Genomic DNA, 20,283 nt, shown 5'->3' with positions numbered 1-20,283 from the left:
TCCGCAGTCTCAGGGAATGCCTGAGGAACACACGGCAGACAGACTGGGAACAGCAGGTCTGTAGCTCCACTGGCGTGCACTCAACACGGACACAAAGCACACAGGACTGGCACCTGAGTCTGCCCTGCCCATATGCTGCTCGAGAAAACACCAACCACGTCTTCCAGGTACACTGGGTACCGAAGCAAGGAACAGGGGAATGTAAGAGAACCATTTTTTTTTTTTTCAAAAGTCAGGTCTTTAAAACATTTCAGACTTATTAAGAAACATTTAGGCCAGGCGCGGTGCCTCATGCCTATAATCCCAGGAGTTTGGGAGACCACAGTGGGAGGATCACTTGAGCCCAGGAGTTTGAGACCAGCCTGGGCAACACAGCAAGCCATGTCTCTCCAGAAACAAAACAAACAAAAGAAAAAAAGAACTGTGACAAATATATAAACCACCTGCTGCCTGGAAATGAAAGAGTTCTATGCAAGGAATCTAAGGACTGATTTAATACTTTCTTTTAAAACAACTAAATAGCAAAAATCCTTTTTTTTTGTTTTGAGACAGGATCTCTGTTGTCCAGGCTGGAATGCAATGTCGTGATCACAGCTCATTCAACCTTGACCTCCCAAGTAGCTGGGATCATAGGCACACACCACTATACCCAGCTAATTAAAAAAAATTTCTGGGCTGGGTGCAGTGGCTCACACCTGTAATCCCAGCACTTTGGGAAGCCGAGGCGGATGGATCACCTGAGGTCAGGAGTTCAAGATCAGAAACATGGTAAAACCCAGTCTCTACTAAAAATACAAAATTAGGCTGCGTGCGGCAGCTCACGCATGTAATCCCAGCACTTTGGGAGGCCAAGGTGGGTGGATTGCCTGAGCTCAGGAGTTTAAGACCAACCTGGGCAACATGGTGAAACCCCATCTCTACTAAAATACAGAAAATTAGCTGGGCGTGGCAGTGTGCGCCTGTAGTCTCAGCTACTCAGGAGGCTGAGGTTGAATCCGGGAGGCGGAGGTTGCAAGATCGCGCCATTGCACTCCAGCCTGGGCAACAAGAATGAAACTGTCTCAAAAAAAAAAAAAAAAAAAAATCTTTTTCTGTGGAGATGGGGTCTATGTTGCTCAGGCTGGTCGTCAAGTCCTGGGCTCAAGCAATCCTCCTGCCTTGGCCTCCCACAGTGCTGGGATCACAGGTGTGAGCCGCCGCACCTGGCCCACAAAGCTTTTCCATGTATTCTCTTCTCAGATGTTTTTATCGGCTTCCCCACCCCCGCAGGCCGGTTCTCTCGACAGGTGTGATAGGTCACGCAGGCCCAGCCTCTGCCCTGCTGGGCTGGAAGCTGCTGGCTCCTCCCCAGGTGCAGGTGCTTTCTCAGGGTGCTGGGCATCAAGTCAGCAGGGCAGAGGCACCTCCTCCTGACCTGAGTGCCCCCGACTTTGTGAAGCTGTTTTTGTGGGGGGAGGGGGTCTTCCTATCACGAGTCCTGGCCCATTTTCTCCTGTGTCAAAGCTTCAACCGCAGCCTTCCACAGCCCCAAGGTGACTCAGATCCAGAAGGGCCCCAGCCCGCCTGTGGGAGACAGCCCAACCCACACTGGCTGCTTCTGGGACTTCCTGGCCCCGACGGGGAGGGAGAAACAGAGGCACAGGGTGACGTGGATGACCTGGATCGGGAGCTGGAACCACTATAGCTGCTACCACTGCCACTGCCGCTGCCGCTTAGCGTCCGCCTGTAATACAAGCAACAGCGGGGCTCAGGGGGCGTGGCCTCCGCAGCCCCTCGCGGCCTCCCCTCCCCACCCCCTCGCGGCCTCCCCTCCCCACCAGCAGCCCTGTGAGGTGAGCCTCCAGACTGGCCTTGCTACCGCCCTGGAACAGGGCCTGGGCCTGTCTTCCTTTAGGCTCAGTGTTTTGTCAAGATAAAAAGTGCAGTCTCTCGGGGGCAGCACCTTCCAGTGCAGACGGGGCCGTGGCGGGAAGGCCTGTGCTCCCTGCCACGCTGTCCCTTCCCCTTCACGCTCCAGAAACACAGGCTCAGGGAGGGGACAGGGCAGGTTCCCGGGTAAGGGCTCACTGGGTGCTGCTCGGCTAGGGGGCGCCTCCCACCACCTGGCTCTGGACCCTGGCACTCTGGATTTCCAGCAGGGCCAGCATCACAGTGGCACCAAGAACACGGAAAGCCTGAGGGCCCGGGACGCCAGAGTGCTCACCTCCTGGGGGGGGTCCTGGCTGGCCGCTCCTTCCTCCTGGCTTCCCGAGGGTCTCCTGGCTTGGTGGGCTCGGGGACAGGAGCAGTGGTTTTGGTGGCCTGTGGTGGGGCTGGAGGCGGGGCCGGCTTCTTCACTGCCTTCTCTCTGTGAGACAGGGAGGCTCGAGCAGGGCAGGGCTGGTGGACGAGGCCCCGCTGGCCCACATCCCCTTTCAATGGACCCACAGCTCGGGGACCGACACTGCATGCCTGTGACGCTCAGTGAGCACGCTCGTGCCTGGACACGGCTCCCCAGCCATCGGTGTCAGAGAGCTTGGGAACGGCTTCAAAGCCCCCCAGCAGCCCTTCCAGGCTCCCCCTAACAGGCAAGAGCTACAGGCATCGCCAGGCAGTGGGGAGAGCAGGCTAACAGGAAGACCCCTTAAGAACACCCGGCTGTTGCCGTGTCCCCAGGGCTGTGCTCTGTCCCCAGGGTTCCCGAGGGAGTGCTGCTGTGTAAGTGTGGCCCGTGAGAACAGGGGCTGTGCCCAGTGCCTCCCAGCCCAGTCACCCCCTGGGGCCAGCCCCCTGAGGCATCCTCACCTCTTTGGTCCCAAACACAAATGAGAGATAGAGACGGAGGGAGGAGGCTGCAGCCTGTGGAGGCCTGGCCGGCCAGGACTTGCCCACAGGACAGGCACTCACCCTGCTTTCCCGGGCGGCGGGGCCGGCTCTCCCTTGGTTCTGATGGAAGGTCTATGTGGGGAAGGTGTTGGGGACGGGGACGGGGACGAAGAGAAGGACCGGGACCTAGGGGAGTGAACAAAGGTGTCTGAAGGGGCCTGGGGGTGTTTCTTCACCAGCCCAAGCCCACTGAGGACCCACCCAGACCCATGGAGAAGGCCAAGAATTTCCATTTATGTGCCTCAGTTTTAACTTCAGTTCTGGACTGTTCTGTCATCTGCTAAAAACAGAGGCCCAGAGTAGGCCAGAGAGCGTGGAAGGTGTCAGCATCCACTGGCGGGTCCTCCGGGAGGCAAGTGTCACGTTCATGTGTGTGCAGGACAGGAGGAGACAGGCTCCTTGGCAGTGGGGCAGCAGCACAGCTCCCATAGAAACACCCACAGGACAGGGCTGGGTCTGGCCCCTTCCTCGGCCTGTCCCCGGAGGACTCGAGTGCCTCAACTCGAGGATGTCAGGCTGTGGCCCTCAGTGACAGCACGCATCTACACAAGGACGAGGGCCCGCAAGGCTGGTGTTTGGTGGGGGACACAGGACATGACCCCCTGGCCATCCTAGTTCAGCTGCCAGCAGGGACTTTCAATACCCCAAGGGGCTACTGGCACCACAACTAAAGCCACATCCGCAGGTGCCCATGCTCACTGCACCTGCTGAGGGCCCTTCATGGGCCCTGGGGACATACCTGGACCGGCTTCCTGAGAACGAGCTGTGTCTGGAAGAGCGGCTGGAGTAGGAGCTGTAGGATGAAGACCGGGATCGCGACCGGGAGGAGCCGGAGCCAGAGTAGGACGATGACCGCGAAGACGACCTGGGGCGGGCGGGAGGGAGCGTGGCGAGAAGTGAGAAGGGCCCTCCCTGCCCCACACGCCCTGTGCTGACCTGCTGCTCTCTGGCACAGACCTGAACACATAGCTACACACACAAGCACAGACGCACACATGCACAGCTACACACGCGCACAGACACACAGCTACACATGCGCACACACAGACGCACACAGCCTCCCCCAGACACTCTTCAGTGCCATCCCTCCTCGGTGCAGAACGGCATTTAGAAATCAAGACCTGGGCGTGGGGTGTGCCTGCTGTTACCGGGTGGCGCTGCCTGAGTGGACAGACCCAGCTCACGTGGGTCCATGTGTGTGTCTATCTGTCCATCTGCATCCACTTTCAGTGAAGCCTGGCTTCCCACCCACACCTCCTGTTCCTGCCGAGCATCGTGGAGTCTACCCCGGTCCCCTGCTTTCCGTCATCCCTCACTCGGGAGCCGGGCTCCTGTGTGCTGAGACCAGGACTGTACGTGGAGGGGCACAGCTTCAGGTCCAGTCTGGAGGAACAGATGGACTCACTGGGCCCCAGGTCTGTGCGTCCTCCCGCATCCAGGTGCCCCTCCCTCCAGTGTGGCCTGTGACTCCCTGGGAGCAGTCAGGCTCAGTTGTCGGGGTCTGTGCCCCATTTGGGGTCACTGCGTCAGTCCTACTTGGCATTGATGCTCTTTGCTGAATGTATAAACACCGGGTTAATCCTACTGACTGGTCTGCAGGTAACGACGCCACAGCAAACAGTGGGGCTGGGGTGTTCCCCACCTGACCCAGTGAGGTGCACGGTGTCAGCTGACGGCTCCAAGGTGCTGACACCCCAGCCGTCCCACGAGCCCTCCTTACCTGGAGGAATTAGAGGCAGAGGCTGACGAGGCTGATGTTTTCCGACGCCTTCGAGCCCGGCTCGGGGAGACTGACACCCCGAGTTTCTTCTTGGGAGACTTGGATCGGCGCCAAGGGTCCTTCCACTCATCTGCTCTCTTCACCTGCGGCCCCGCGGTGGCAGCCTCCTTCTTTGGTGGCTCAGCTTGGCGGCTGAAATCACAGAGGCCATTAGCAACTCTCAGGCCACCTTCCGCTTCACAGCAATGCCGTGTGTGACAGCAGCGGGAGAGACTATGGATCTCATACCTGGCTTATTTAAGGATCACCTGAGAAACAAAGGGTCCTAAGGGGAAAACAGGCCACTCACAAAACCCATCACCACATGGACTTCGGTGATGTCCATGGCCCTTGGCCCAGTGTCTGTTATTCAGGGGAACACCCAGATTTCTCCTGAACCAGAATGGCAGTTACTTTCTGTGAGCGTCATTACTTACTTAATTTCCATCTTCCCAACTACGCTGTCAGCTCTAGGAGGGACAGGGATGGTGTCTGCTGTGTCTAATACCATCTCTAGCGCTGACATACTAGTAGGTTCATAATAAATATTTATGAAATAAGCCTGGGTATGGTGGCTTACGCCTGCAATCCCAGCACTTTGCGAGGATGAGGCGGGCGGATTACTTGAGGGTGGGAGTTCCAGATCAGCCTGGCCAATACGGTGAAACCTGTCTCTATTAAAAATACAAAAATTAGGCTGGGCGCGATGGCTCATGCCTGTAATCCCAGCACTTTGGGAGGCTGAGGTGGGCGGATCATGAGGTCAGGAGTTCGAGACCAGCCTGGCCAACATGGTGAAACTCCATGTCTGCTAAGAATACAAAAATTAGGCCGGGTGCGGTGGCTCACCTGTAATCCCAGCACTTTGGGAGGCCGAGGCGGGCGAATCACGAAGTCAAGAGATCGAGACCATCCTGGCTAACACGGTGAAACCCCATCTCTACTAAAAATATAAAACATTAGCCAGGCGTGGTGGCAGGCGCCTGTAGTCCCAGCTACTTGGGAGGCTGAGGCAGAAGAATGGCGTGAACCCGGGAGGTGGAGCTTGCAGTGAGCTGAGATCGCGCCACTGCACTCCAGCCTGGGCGACAGAGCGAGACTCTGTCTCAAAAAAAAAAAAATAAAAACAAAAACAAAAATTAGTTGGATGTGGTGGTGGGCGCCTGTAATCCCAGCTACTTGGGAGGCTGAGGCAGGAGAATTGCTTGAAACTGGGAGGTGGAGGTTGTAGTGAGCTGAGACTGCGCCACTGCACTCCAATCTGGGCGACAGAGCAAGACTTCGTCTCAAAACAAAACAAAAAACAAAACAAAAATTAGCTGGGTGTGGTAACACGTGCCTGTAATCCCAGCTACTGGGGAGCCTGAGGGCAGGAGAACGGTTTGAACCCAGGAGGCAGAGATTGCATTGAGCTGAGACTGCGCCGCTGCACTCCAAACTGGGCAACAGAGTGAGACTCCTTTATAAAAAACAAACAAAAAACCCAAACACAAATGATATTAAAGTGACCCCTTATATATAAATCTTTATCTGACTTTTTAAAGGGTAAACTCCTGAACAATGGAATTAATGGGTCAAAGGAGATACACATTTTACAGGTTCTTGGTGGGTTATCAGATAATTTTTCCTCATTCAGCCAGCAGTGTGCAGTGCCGAACCTGGGCTCGGTGTCACCACTAAGAACCACAACCACCACCCAGACACAAACTAACCCACAATCCTGGCAATTGTATAAGCAGAACGTGGCTTTTTTTTTCTTCTTTTTCTTTTTTAGAGACAGGGTCTTGCTCTGTTACCCATGTGGGCTGGAGTGTGGTGGCATAATCACTGCAGCCTTGAGCTTCCAGGCTGAAGGGATCCTCCCACCTCAGCCTCTTGAGTAGCCAGGACTGCAGGTGTGCACCACCACACCCAGGTCATTAAACATTGATTTGAGGTCTCCCTATGTTGCCCAGGCTGGTCTCGAATTTCTGGCCTCAAGTGATCCTCCCACCCTGGCCTTCGAGAGTGCTGGGGTTATAAGCTTGAGCCGCCATGCCTGGCCTGCAAACACATTTTAAAAAGCTGTTTTAGTTCCTGTGTTACTGTGAGTGGGATTCTCTGCCCTACGTCTTGCTCACCTCTGGCTCTGCTGTGGTAGAATCTGCTTACGTCACACGACAACACATGAAACCACCAAAACCATCAATGTTTATGTTTTCAGAGCTTGTTTAACCAACCGGCTGGCCAACATGCCTGCTATCTGCTGAGCATGCAGGATGGGGGCAGCTCCCCACTTAACACTGTCCTAAGGACACGGACACGCGACATCACAGCTTCAGCTCCTGTACGTCAGCCCAAAACCCCAAGAGCTATTGCCACATCTGGGTGTCTCCTGGAAAAGTAATCCAGGAAGGAAGTAAACACCTGTCTGATGATCCTCCCTGTCACAGGCTACTAGAGAGCTACTTTCACCTTTATACTTCCTGTATAACTCTCATCCTAATACCCCAAGAGGAAAGGGAGCACCAATAAGTCACAGGGACAGTGCGGCCCTTCCAACACAGGGAGAGGGAACGGGCAGAAGTCAAGGCGTGGTCAGGACCACCTCTTCTTCGGGTGAAGCTGTAACAGCATGTGGAGTCCTAGCTGCGGTGAGGGGGAAGGAAAAACAGCGTCTGCTTGCCCCCTGCCATGGCATGGAAATAAAACCAGCTGAGGTCCAGAGAGGCGGGCAGTGCAGGCCTTCACAATCTCAGGGCAGCTGGTGCTTGCCCTCCAGAAAGAGCTGCTCATTCCCTCTGGAGACAAGGATACCGAATTTCAAAATGAAGATGGCCAGAGGCAGGCCCAGCAGGGGTCAGTGAGGTCTCTCCTTCTCTGGGCCAGGGCTGTGGACGGGCCTGCACCATCTCGTCACTGCACAGCGCGCCCTCCGCTGCCGCTGGCCGCACCACCTTCCTTCTGAAGCAGCTGCTTCCAGGCCCATGGAGCAAGGAGGTCCTGTCCAGCAAGTCCATGTTACCATGTGTGGGACATGGTGGTACTGATTTTAACCAGGATGCAGATAACCATTTTTTTCCTTTTTTCTTTTTTTTGAGACAGAGTCTCGCTCTGTTGCCCAGGCTGGAGTGCGGTGGTGCGATCTTGGCTCACTGCAAGCTCCGCCTCATGCCATTCTCCTGCCTCAGCCTCCCATTGGGCGTTATCTCCACTGTGCTTTGATCGCGAGTCTCCGGGCCCCAAGTCTGCGGCAGAAAGCAAGGCTGAGCACTGGCTTTCTACAGCCCAGGGAACCGAGGCATGTGCCTTTCTCTCAGCAAAGAATGTCACCCCAGGGGACATCTTGATTAGACTTGGAAAAACCAGGCAGATACAAAATAAACAAAACCAAAACACACAACATGGGTGCCCCAAGACAGCCCACCGTGTGCGGCTCAGCTCCTTCATAAGTGGGGGCCTGCGCAGAGGGAGCCAGTGTGGGCTGAGAACGCTTGCAAGGGATGGCCCAGTCAGGAAGGCCCACCTCCAAGCTGGGCCAGGACAGATCTGGAATTTGCATGAACACTTCCAACCGGAGGGGAAAACCCTCCAGATGACCTCTGACTGAGGAAGTAGCCTTTCCCGCAGCACAAGGCCCGCGCTATCATCTGGCCCCCATTCCCCGTTGAAGGCCACAGGAGACTCTCTAAGGGGCAAAGGTCAGCTCCACCACCAATGCAAACATGCCAGAGGCAGACAAAACCAAGGGCCCGAGGCTGGCACACTCATAGCTCACGCCTCACCGATGCCAGCAGCCACACAAGGCGCCACAGACGCCAGGCTGCTACAGGCCACGTGTCCAGAAACTCCAACCCGAGCAGCTGTCAAGTTTGGGGTCAAAGGTGAAAAAGGATAAAAACGCATGAAGGTTCTTTCTTCAATCAAAAGAGCTAAGCATCTACATCAACAAGGGAAAAGAGAGATGGGAGCCTATGGGCCTCCCCGGGCTGAGCCTGCTCAGAGGCAGCTCTGGGAGCAGCTCCACAGCAAAGCTTCTCTCCTGGCTTGTTCTGTGAGTGCCTGTGGAGCATTTAGCTACGGGCCACATGGTCTGCCCACCTCCCTTAAAACGTAACAGAAAAAGCCCAAAGCAGATCTGGAGTGCCAGCCCCATGTCTTTACCTTTTGCAAAAAAAAAAAAAAAAAAAAAGTGGAGTCCAATGGACGACCTGAGTGGCCGTCACCTTCTCTGTGACTTGTGCAGAAGGCCACGCGGCCTCACTCACACCTGCAAGAGCCAGTCTCAGTGCAGAGCAGATACAAACACCAGCAACTGCGCCTTCTGTGTGTTAAACTGCACATGAAAATCCCTAACTCCGCTAGTCCCTTACCCAGAAAGTTGGTCTAAAATAGGGTTTCTTAACCTTTTTAGGGGAGTCACAAATCCCTCTGAAGAAGACTGTGTAGCCTGGCCCACTCCCAGCAGAGATCTTGAGACTCCTGGGGTGCCTCAAACTGGCAGATGAGAGGGCTCAGCCCAAAAAACTGAGCATGAAGCGGTGGCCCAGGAAGCAGGAGCCCACTGGATGGGCCGCGAAAGGGGTGCGGACTCTGCGGTGTCCGGAACTTACCAGGGAAGAGTGAGAATGAAGAGCCCGGGGTGAGTAGGTGCTGGGGGGCGAGTGCTTCCCGTCTCAGGGGTCCACCCCACAACCCCACCGCAGGAGCCTGCCAAGCTCAAGCCCTGAAGGGGCACCCAAAGCCGCAAAGGTAAACCTGGAAGTTGAATAGCTTGGAGACAGCAGGCAGCCCAGACAGCTCCTGCTGAAAGGTCCCCAATCAGTGTTTACATTTCTAATGACAATGACTAGCCAAAGAGCATCGTAATGACGTGCCTCGGCTGTGAGCACACCCATCGGCCTAGCAATAAAGATTAGGTTTCACATAAGGGACCGCCCCCTTAGCTCTACAGATGCATTTGATAGAATTGATTGAAAGGTTCTGCTGTAATCATTTTAAAATAGCCCAGATGGAGGAGTCGGTAAGCCTCAAAAGGCAAACCAGGACGGAGAGAGCGGCACAACTCCGTCTCCAGCCGCAGGTCCAGGGGGAGCTGGTCAAGAAGCCCTGCCAGAGATCCCGATGGGGATGAGATCCCAACGGGGACAAGCTAGCCAGTAACTCCCAGAGCCAAACAGCTTAGGCAGTAAGAGAGAACCTCAGGAAAGAGGGGTATTAGGTTAGAGATAAGGAAAAGAAACGGCTCCCCCATGGACAGACGGCTGGCCATCAGATAGCTCAGGGCAGTGTTTCCTATTGGGGCTCAGCATTCTCCTTCCCGGGGGAGGCCCTCAACTCTACCCAGGACACCCATGGCACCCAAACAGTGGCCGACTCTCGCTCCTCCCGCTGCACGACTGCGCCCCCTCTCGTGAAGCTTGGGGTGGTGAAGTGCCTGCTATAACGAGCTTGGGCCGCACTTTAGACGAAACAAAAGTGACTGCGCTTCACTAGGGTGTAGCCCCCGTGCAAGGCCTAGCCCTGGTGCAGCCGTGCCGGACACTGCAGAGCCCCTCATTCGTGTTCTGCTCGGTAGCTGAAGGCAGAATCTTCCCAAATGGATCTCCCTGGGTAAAACTGTGTCATTTTCTTCCAGTTTAGGTGAGAAAAGTTCTTTCTATCCACCTAATGATTACAAACTCCCAACCTGCCAAAGACCCACCCATTCAATACGTGTATTACTGCAAAGGGAATTCAGCTGCTCCTGAAAAGGCAGCCAGGCCAGTTCTGGCTGATAAGGGAGAAGGAAGCAGGAGCACTGGCTGGAAATTCTGCGCTGGGGAAACCCTTGTCCTCCAGGCAGGTAGCGGGCCTGGCAGGGCTCCCGCAAAGGTGAGTGAAGCCAAGACTGGGAACTCCCCAGCACCCGGAAGCCGGCTGAATGAATCCAGGCAAGCGACGCAGAGAACGTCAGCCCTGCTGCTGGCAGCTCCGAGAAGGGGCTGAGGGCAGCCCCAGGAGCACAAGCAAGTGCTTCAGGAAGGAAAGAAAGGGATGTGAGCCTCGCAGAAGGGAAATGAACCAGGTCAGAAACAGGTGGGAAGAGTGGCTCGGCCCAGTTTGGTGAGAGCAGCTGTGTTTGATTTTAAGAAAAACTCATTTAGTACAGAGTTTCCTGAACCCTAGCTGTGAGCCCAGGTCGGGCCAGAGAACGTCTGAGCACCTCCCAGTCCCTTCCTGAATGTGAGACTCCTCTGTGAAGGTAAGGGCTCAGGGGCTGGCGATGGCAACCTGCTGCCTGGTGGCCATGCTGGCAGAGTTACCCTCTCCAAGCCTCCTGGGATCCGTCACCCGCTTTCCTCTGGGGAGGCTGAGCACACAGGAGACGGGCACAGCAGTTGGGAATCTGCCCTCCCATTCCGCGGGTCACTAATGTGCGGGCCACAGCAGAGGAACACAGCAACCTTAGGCATGGCGGCCCTCTAACGCATACCCCAGAAGTACATTCTTGTACACAGAAAACATCCCTGAGTTGGAATTACAGACTCCTGACTGGGAAGAGCCCCCGGCTGCTTAGAAACAGGCAGAATACATGACTAGGGGTGGGGAAGGGGGTCTGTGGCCAGGCACGTGTGCCCATAAGCCACCAAAGTGGACATGCTGACGGACTCATAAACCCAGAGCCACACAGCACAGTGACCTTCCACGTGGATATCACTGCCTTTCTATGTCTCTGCTTCTAAAACCAAGGATCTGGGTGGCGTGAAAACCCCTATTTTGTGAATCTGGAAAGCAGACTCAGCTGGTTCTGTTTGTAGAAATCAATGTGCAACTTTAGCAACCCTGTAACAATCAATTATGACATGCAGGTAAAAATGCAGGCTGATACCAAATCCAAAACTCACGGACAGCACCCCCAAATATAAGTGAGCACCCCCAAAGGTGGGTAAGCACCAACCTGTGCGGGACTCTGGGACAGGCACAGAGGCTGCAACGGGGAGCAGGGCAGACGGTGGTGCCCCAGGACCATCTGCTGCAAGGGCTCCAGATGGGCACTGAGGGCCATGAGGAACAAGAAAGCAGGCTGGCAAGCAGGAGGGGATGGGGAGACTTCCCTGTGCAGAGGAATCTGAGCAAAACCCTGGAGGAGGTAGAGGCAGCCCGTCTGGGCAGAGGGAACGGAGGAGGTGGGGGCAGCCCGTCCTGGCAGAGGGAACGGAGGAGGTGGGGGCAGCCTGTCAAAGGCAGAGGGAATGGAGGAGGTGGGGGCAGCCCGTCCGAGCAGAGGGAACGGAGCAGGTGGGGGCAGCCCGTCCAGGCAGAGGGAACGGAGGAGGCGGGGGCAACCCGTCCAGGCAGAGGGAACGGAGGAGGTGGGGGCAGCCCGTCCAGGCAGAGGGAACGGAGGAGGTGGGGGCAGCCCGTCCAGGCAGAGGGAATGGAGGAGGTGGGGGCAGCCCATCTGGGCAGAGGGAACGGAGGAGGTGGGGCAGCCCGTCCAGGCAGACGGAATGGAGGAAATAGGGGCAGCCCATCTGGGCAGAGGGAGGGGCTGGGGGTATGTGCACGGGGTGCTGGGCCGCACCTTTGCAGTGGGGTCTCAGGGCAGAAGGCAGCCTTAGGCTGAGTGCACACTGAAAATACTGTGTGTGCTGTAGGGGAAGGGCTTCTATCCAAAAGGGCTTGAAAGGCTGAAGAAGGCGGCACAATGTCAAGGTCAATGACGGTTTCCCCGTTTGGATGACCATGTAAACTTCCAAATAACTTAGAGATTACTGTAACATAAAAGGATTAAAAACATGTGAAATATGTCACTTATTCTGAATGTTCTTTAAGAAGATTACTTTGCCTAGTGTTAGGAAAGTATGACAAATACAGCACATTTAGGGAAGTCCACTCACTGTGAGCTGGAGAATGAAAACAGTCAAAACTGGCACTTGCCACTGGCTAAGCAGCAGCTACAGCCATGAGTGACCCTGAAACAAAGGCCTGCGAAGTCCTGCCTGAGAGCTGACTTTCAGAAAAGAGGAGACGACTTGTGTTCCACTGTACACAAGAGCGGGTGTCGTCCAGCCACACGGACAAGATGAGGAGGACCAGGGGCTTGTTTTTGTCCCGTGGTGGAAAGCAAATCCTTCCAGAGCCACAGTCGCAGGTCCTGATGGCTGCCAGGTCTCTGAGAGGAGCATGAGAACTGTGGCCCCTCCAAGTGTGGCCACTGCGTGGCTCCAGCCACGAAGCTGCCCATGCCTGCAGGTCTAGCAGAGTCCAGTGTTATTGGAAGGTGTAGGCCCAAATGTGGATTTTTATGAGAGCCAAGTCAAACAACATCCCTGAGTTGGAAGTACAGACTCCTGATTGGGAAGTCCTGCAGGCCATGGCCCTGAAAGGATCTCAGGCTGTTTCCCAATAAGGAAATGCCTTGATCCCTCCTTGCATTTCACCCCCACGGGGACGCTGACACAAACCAACCCTGAGACGGAGCAACGTTCATGCTCTCATCGACACCCCCCCTTTTTTTGAGACAGGGTCTCTGTCACCCAGCCTGGATCAAAGACCTATGTGTAAGAGCTAAAACTATAAAACTCTTAGAAGAGAACACGGCAGTAAATCTTTATGACCCTGTATTAGTCAATGGTATCTTACATGACACCAAAACCGTAAGCAACAAAATAGAAAACATTAGTTGGAACTGCACATCATAAACCTGATAAGGGACTTGTATCTGGAATACATAAAGGACTCTTACCACTCAATAATAAAAAACAAAAAATGAGCAAAGGATCTGAATAGGCGTTTCTCCAAAGAAGATATACAAATGGTCGATAAGCACAGAAGAAGATGCTCTCATTATCATCCATCATCAGAGAAATACAAATCTCAACGGCAGGGAGACGTCACACCCACCAAGACGGCTGTCATCAACAAGATGGACCGCAGCAAAGTGCACACAAGGATGCAGAGAGATGGCGCCCTCCTACGCGGCTAGCGGGAATGTAAAAGGTGCAGCTGCTCTGCACAACAGTTTGAGGGTTTCTCAAATAGCTAAACATAGAGTGACCATGTGATCTAGCAATTCCACACTGAGGTATATGCTCAAGAAAAATGGAAACCTATGTCCACACAAAAACTTGCACACAAATTCACACTCACAACAGCCAAAAAAGGTGGAAACAACCCAACGTCCATCAACAGACGAACAGAGAAATGCAATGCGGTGCATCCATGGAGGAATAAAGCACTGACCCACGCTACAACATGGACAAATGTTAAAAACGCTTGAAGTGGAAGAGGCCAGTTACAAAACGCCGTGTATTGCACACTTCCGTTTCTACAAAACGTTCTGAATGGGCAGATACCTAGAGACACAAAGCTGCTAAGAGACTGGGAAGTGTGGAGAAAATGGAGAGTGACTGCTAATGGGTACAATGTTTCTTCTTTTTATTTTGAGACAGAATCTTGCTCTATTACCCAGGCTAGAGTGCAGTGGTGCAATCTCAGCTCACTGCAACCTCAACCTTCTGGGCTTAAGCAATCCTCCCGTATTAGCCTCCCGAGTAGCTGGGACCACAGTGGTGCACTACCACGCCCTGCTAATATTTTGTATTTTTTTGTAGAGACGGGATTTTGCCATGTTGCCCAGGCTGATCTCAACTCCTGAGCTCAAGCAGTCTGTCCACCCCGGCCGCCCAAAGTGCTGAGATTACAAGAGTGAGCCACCGTGCCTAGCCTAGATTTTTTAAAAACAATTTTTAATTTTTTTTTTTTTTTTAGATACAGGGTCTCACTTTGTCATCCAGGCTGGAGTGCAGCCGTGCGATTGTAGCTCATGGCAGCCTCCAACACCTGGGCGATCCTGTAATCCTCCTGCCTTAGCCTCCGGAATAGCTGGGACCACAGGCTCATGCCACCTCCCCCAGCTAATTTTTAATTTTTTTTTTTTTTTTTTTTTTTTATAGAGATGGAGTCTTGCTTTGCTACCCAGGCTGGTCTCAAACTCCTGGCTTCAAGCAATCCACCGGCCTCAGCCTCCCAAAGTGCAGGGTACAAGTGTGAGCCACCACAAGGTTTCACTTTAGGGGCAAAAGTGCTCTCATGTTGATTGCGATGATGGCTGCACAACTCTGTGAATATTCTAGAAACCAATGATTGTACACTTTAAATGGGTATGTTGCAGCGTACATTAACTATATTTCAATAAAGTTGTAAAAAACACCCACCAAAAACATCATCCAGTACTCTAATGTCCACTGAGGCCCATCCATTCTGCTCTAACAGTCAAGTATATTTGAGAGAAAAAAAGGGCTGTCCTGAGCCCCAGCGCCTGCCTGTCTCAGGGGTCTTGGCTGTGCCCCCAGCAGCTGGCAGCAAGGATCATTCTGCACCCAAGGCACCCACTCCGCAAAGGAAAAACAGCAGCCCGCCCGGCCCTCCCCTGCATGCTGGCTGCTAGAGTGCCTCACCCTGGCCAGCAACACGGATGCCCCACAGCACCTGAGCCCAGTCCCAAGCTCTGGGGGCCAGGCATGCTTTGGAATTCAGAACTCTCCTGAGAACAGTAACATGGTGCCCAGGGTGTGAGTTACACACCGTGCGTGGTATACAAGGGCAGCGCCTATTAAAACACACCGATGTTTGCACGTGGACTGTAAGCATTTTCACATCAGTGAGATCCTCTAGAATGAGAACAGCCTCCCAGGAGCTCACGGCAGATGTCACGGCCTTGGGAGTTTTACAGAAAGGCCCTGCGTCGGAGAGCTCTGGGTTTGGAACTATGGGCTCGGGCTGTGGGCCTGCACTGGTCCCCTGGGCTCCAGAGCTGTGGGCCACAGAGGGGAAGCGCAGGCCAGGGGGACTAGGTGCAGAGCTGCATGCCGGACCTCCCCCACACCCCTGGGCTTCAGGAAGCAAGGTCTACCTTGGCGGCTGCGGGGAGCGGGGCTTGGGCTTCCCCTTCTCCTTCTCCCGCTCCTTCTCCCGGTCGCGGTCACGGTGCTGCCGGTCCTTCTCGTCCCGCTTGGCTCGCTCACGCTCCCACTCCTCCTTCCTCCGCTGCCGCTCCTTGTCGCGCTCGCGCTCCCGCTCTCGCTCGCGCTCCCTCTGCCGGCGCTCCCGCTCTCGGTCCCGCTCCCGCTCCCGCTCGCGCTCGCGCTGTCTGTTCTCTCTCTCTCGCTCCCGCTCCCTTTCCTTTGTTAAAAAGCCAAACACATGGGGACACCGTGCGTTATTTGGGTGACAGAGGCACTGAAAGCCTTGGCTCCAACACCACGCGATCTGTCTGTGTCACAGAATCACACCTGTACCCCACAAACCTACACACAAAACGCCAAGTGCTCCCGACTATGATTGAACTCTCTGCGGTGGAGTACAGAGGAGATGGCAAGAGAGAGGCAGGATCAGGGAGCACCCTCAAGTGGGGATCTCATCTCATTCCCAGCTCTCTCCTTAAAACACAATGTTAAAAACCGGGTCAGATGCCAAATTAGAGCAAACACAAACTAGGAGTGAAATCATCCCAACCACGAATTCTAGACTAACTCAGGGCAGCAATTCTGCAGTCACAGCCCGGTGTCGTTAGCACAGATGGCCTTCCGCCATGTGGCCTGGGCAAGTCCATTCGTCCATCCAGAGACGGGAGTTCCAGGCTTGTCCCGGGTGGGTGCAGCCACAGCAGAGCACATGCCCTGCCTCTGGAGCAGAGCGGGCACCCAAAAGGCTGCTCCTCTTCTTCTAGTACAATCCTCGGATGCCCTTTCCAACTTTTCCTCTGCTCTTACTCATTCATTTGCTCTAATATTCAAGGTTAAAACTGAATAAAGTCCAATCACAACGCACCTGATGGGTTTCAGGCTTGAGGCCTCTGCTGGGGAGATGCAGGGTGCACCCCGAGCCTCCCTGCTGCCCCTCCCTCGGACACAGCAGAGAGGAACGCAGTGGAAAGGGATCCCTGGGGCTTTCTCCCACCTTCCAGGGTACCCTGCCCAGGGGTAAGCAGCAGGACCCTGCAGCCCACCTGCAATGAGGAAGCTGCTTTATGGAGAGACGGGGCACAAGAGCATCGAGCAGGGGGACTTTTCCGGCACGATGGGGCCCTCTTCCCTCTGCGAGCTCACCCTGATGGGCTCCTGAGGAGACAGCCGCACCAGGTCCTCAAAGCTCATGACTGTCCCTGCAGTCACAGAACAGGAACTACACAGCAGCTTCTAACTGACCCTTCCCTGGGGCAACTTCGTCAAATCACCCTAACAGCTAAGATGAGGAACTCACAGTCTGAAGCACATAATTCATCAATACGCTAAACTCTGAGGCTCAGACCAGGGAGATTTCCAGGGCGGAAATCTCAGTATAGACCAGTCTTCCATGAGAGCAGGGAGGTGCAGCAGGCCCGCAGGAACAGACTTAACAAGCTGGCTGAAGTAGACCAGAACAGGCGCCACATCCTAAACGGGATCACTGAGGGGCAGGGAAGAGTGACACGCCCGAGCAGGGAGACGCAGGCACCCCTGGACACAGGCATCAGTAAGTATACTGGCAAATCTCATTTTCAAAACCAGGCCGAGCTGGGCACAGTGACTTACGCCTGTAATCCCAGCACTTTGGGAGGCTGAGATAGGCAGATCATCTGAGATCGGAAGTTTGAGACCAGCCTGACCAACATGGCAAAACCCTGTCTCTACTAAAAATACAAAAAATTAGCCAGGTGTGATGGTGGGCACCTGTAATCCCAGCTACTCAGGAGGCTGAGGCAGGAGAATTGCTTGAATCTGGGAGGCAGAGGTTGCAGTGAGGTGAGATCACGCCATTGAACTCCAGCCTGGGAGACAGAGTTAAACTCCGTCTCCAAAACAAACAACCCAGGCCGGGCGCAGTGGCTCATGTCTTTAATCCCAGCACTCTGGGAGGCTAAGGCACGCGGATTGCTTGAGCTCAGGAGTTCAAAACCAGCCTGGACAACGTGGTAAAACCCCATCTCTACAAAAAAAAATACAAAAAAATTAGCTGGGCATGGTGGTGCATGCATGTGGTCCCAGCTACTCAGGAGGCTGAGGTTGAAGAATCATTTGAACCCAGGAGGTAGAGGTTGCAGTGAGCTGAGATTGCACCACTGCACTCCAGCCTGGGTGACAGAGTGGGACCCTATCTCAAAAAACAAACAAACAAACAAACACCACACAAAAAAACAAAACCATAGCAAGAACCAGTTTTCAGGCAAGTCTTTGTTCAAATGACCATTAATGTAATCGCTGCCTCTGAATTCGTTCTCCGTAACAATCAATTTGGTTTTGAAATTGGTACATTGTGCTGGCTCTATAAGCTCATATAAAGCCCTATATTTTTTACTATAAATAAAAAGGGATAACTTGAATGAACAGATCATGAAGTTCTTATGTGGATATTGAAGTCATACTTACTCGGTAATTATGATACGGCTCTGTTTCTGTATACTGCACCCTGAAATTCTCATACTGTCCGCCACGCCAAAACCGCTCAATTTCATAGTCATAATAAGGGTCTGCGTAAGGCTCGAGTCTGAAAAGGGCCAATGAAAAAGAACTCTCATCACTTAGGAGCACTGGCGTAAAAAGACCACACGAAACATTAGGGACAGAAAGTAGCAGACCGTGACGCAGTGGGGTTTACTCCAGGAGCGCAAGGTTAGCTCAAGGTTAGGAAATCCGTTCACAAACTACATCTAAGAGCAGGCCAAAAGTCAAAGGGTTCTATTCACAGATGACAAAAACGTCTGACAAAAATTCAATAGCCTTTTTGATAAAAAATACTCAAGAAAATAGGAAGTGAGGGCCAGGTGCGGTGGCTCATGCTTGTAATCCCAGCACCGTGGGAGGCCAAGGCAGGTGGATCACCTGAGGTCAGGAGTTTGAGAGCAGCCTGACCAACATGGAGAAACCCCGTCTCTACTAAAAATACAAAATTAGTTGGGCGTGGTGGCACATGCCTGTAATCCCAGCTACTCAGGAGGCTGAGGCAGGAGAATCACTTGAACCCAGGAGGCGGAGGTTGCCATGAGATTGTGCCATTGCACTCCGGCCGGGGCAACAAGAGTGAAACTCCGTCTTGAAAATTAAATAAGAAAAAAAAAAAAAAGAAAAGAAAACAGGAAGTGATACTTTAGCAGGATAAAAATATACTGACACACTTTGGAACTAAAGTTAGCTCCTTACTGACTGGGGAATAGGAGGAGCTCCCCCAGGAGTCTCCGCAACCACCTGTCCCTGTGTGGAGGCACCCCCTGACTGGACAAGGGGAGCCCACTAGAGGCACAAGAACACGAAAACAAGGAGCAAAACGAGCTCAGATTTGCAAAATGATATGATACTATACATGAAAAACCCAGAGACTTGATAAAGCCAATTCAAACAAACAATGAAGAAACTTGGAAAGGCAGAGGATAAAAAAATTAACATAGAAATCAGTGTCTTCACAGACACAGATTATAACCAGTTAGGAGGCAGAGTGGAGAAAACCGCATTTACAATAGCAAGAAAGAAGAAAAAAATACTTAGGAATAAAATATCAACACATTTCACCAGAAATGTGGAGAGCTGATTCCTGAGAGACACAAAGTGTGTGTGAATAAATGGGGAGACGCCTGAGAGACATGAAGCGTGCGTGAATAAATGGGGAGACGCCTGACATGAAGCGTGTGAAATGGGGAGACGCCTGACATGAAGCGTGTGAATAAATGGGGAGACGCCTGAGAGACATGAAGCGTGCGTGAATAAATGGGGAGACGCCTGACATGAAGCGTGTGAATAAATGGGGAGACGCCTGAGAGACATGAAGCGTGCGTGAATAAATGGGGAGACGCCTGACATGAAGCGTGTGAATAAATGGGGAGACACCTGAGAGACATGAAGCGTGAGTGAATAAATGGGGAGACGCCTGAGACATGAAGCGTGTGTGAATAAATGGGGAGACGCCTGATATGAAGCGTGTGAATAAATAGGGAGACACCTGAGAGACATGAAGCGTGCGTGAATAAATGGGGAGACGCCTGAGAGACATGAAGCGTGAGTGAATAAATGGGGAGACGCCTGAGAGACATGAAGCGTGCGTGAATAAATGGGGAGACGCCTGACATGAAGCGTGTGAAATGGGGAGACGCCTGACATGAAGCGTGTGAATAAATGGGGAGACGCCTGAGAGACATGAAGCGTGAGTGAATAAATGGGGAGACGCCTGACATGAAGCGTGCGTGAATAAATGGGGAGACGCCTGACATGAAGCGTGTGAATAAATGGGGAGACGCCTGAGAGACATGAAGCGTGCGTGAATAAATGGGGAGACGCCTGACATGAAGCGTGTGAAATGGGGAGACGCCTGACATGAAGCGTGTGAATAAATGGGGAGATGCCTGACACGAAGCGTGTGAATAAATGGGGAGACACCTGAGAGACATGAAGCGTGAGTGAATAAATGGGGAGACGCCTGAGACATGAAGCGTGCGTGAATAAATGGGGAGACGCCTGATATGAAGCGTGTGAATAAATAGGGAGACACCTGAGAGACATGAAGCGTGAGTGAATAAATGGGGAGACACCTGAGAGACATGAAGCGTGAGTGAATAAATAGGGAGACACCTGAGAGACATGAAGCGTGAGTGAATAAATGGGGAGACGCCTGAGACATGAAGCGTGTGAATAAATAGGGAGACACCTGAGAGACATGAAGCGTGA

At 53.4% G+C, this 20,283-nt stretch overlaps 1 protein-coding gene across 2 annotated transcripts in view; it reads right to left on the bottom strand.

The window, feature by feature from the left end:
* The window catches only part of ZC3H18 (zinc finger CCCH-type containing 18), a 62,787-nt gene that overhangs the window by 4,998 nt on the left and 37,506 nt on the right, over window positions 1–20,283 (bottom strand). For both annotated transcript variants that reach the window (XM_063700388.1, XM_063700387.1), the window contains 7 exons: window positions 17,998–18,115; window positions 15,504–15,772; window positions 4,586–4,777; window positions 3,605–3,730; window positions 2,887–2,991; window positions 2,204–2,347; window positions 1,658–1,723 (listed from right to left, as the gene is read on the bottom strand). In XM_063700388.1, coding sequence (XP_063556458.1) covers window positions 1,658–1,723; window positions 2,204–2,347; window positions 2,887–2,991; window positions 3,605–3,730; window positions 4,586–4,777; window positions 15,504–15,772; window positions 17,998–18,115 — 1,020 coding nt within the window. The remainder of the gene's footprint in view (window positions 1–1,657; window positions 1,724–2,203; window positions 2,348–2,886; window positions 2,992–3,604; window positions 3,731–4,585; window positions 4,778–15,503; window positions 15,773–17,997; window positions 18,116–20,283) is intronic.

The sequence above is a fragment of the Gorilla gorilla genome, chromosome 18 (assembly GCF_029281585.2).
Source record: "Gorilla gorilla gorilla isolate KB3781 chromosome 18, NHGRI_mGorGor1-v2.1_pri, whole genome shotgun sequence".
Taxonomy (NCBI): Eukaryota; Metazoa; Chordata; class Mammalia; order Primates; family Hominidae; genus Gorilla; species Gorilla gorilla.
This window is presented reverse-complemented; position numbering and strand designations above follow the sequence as displayed.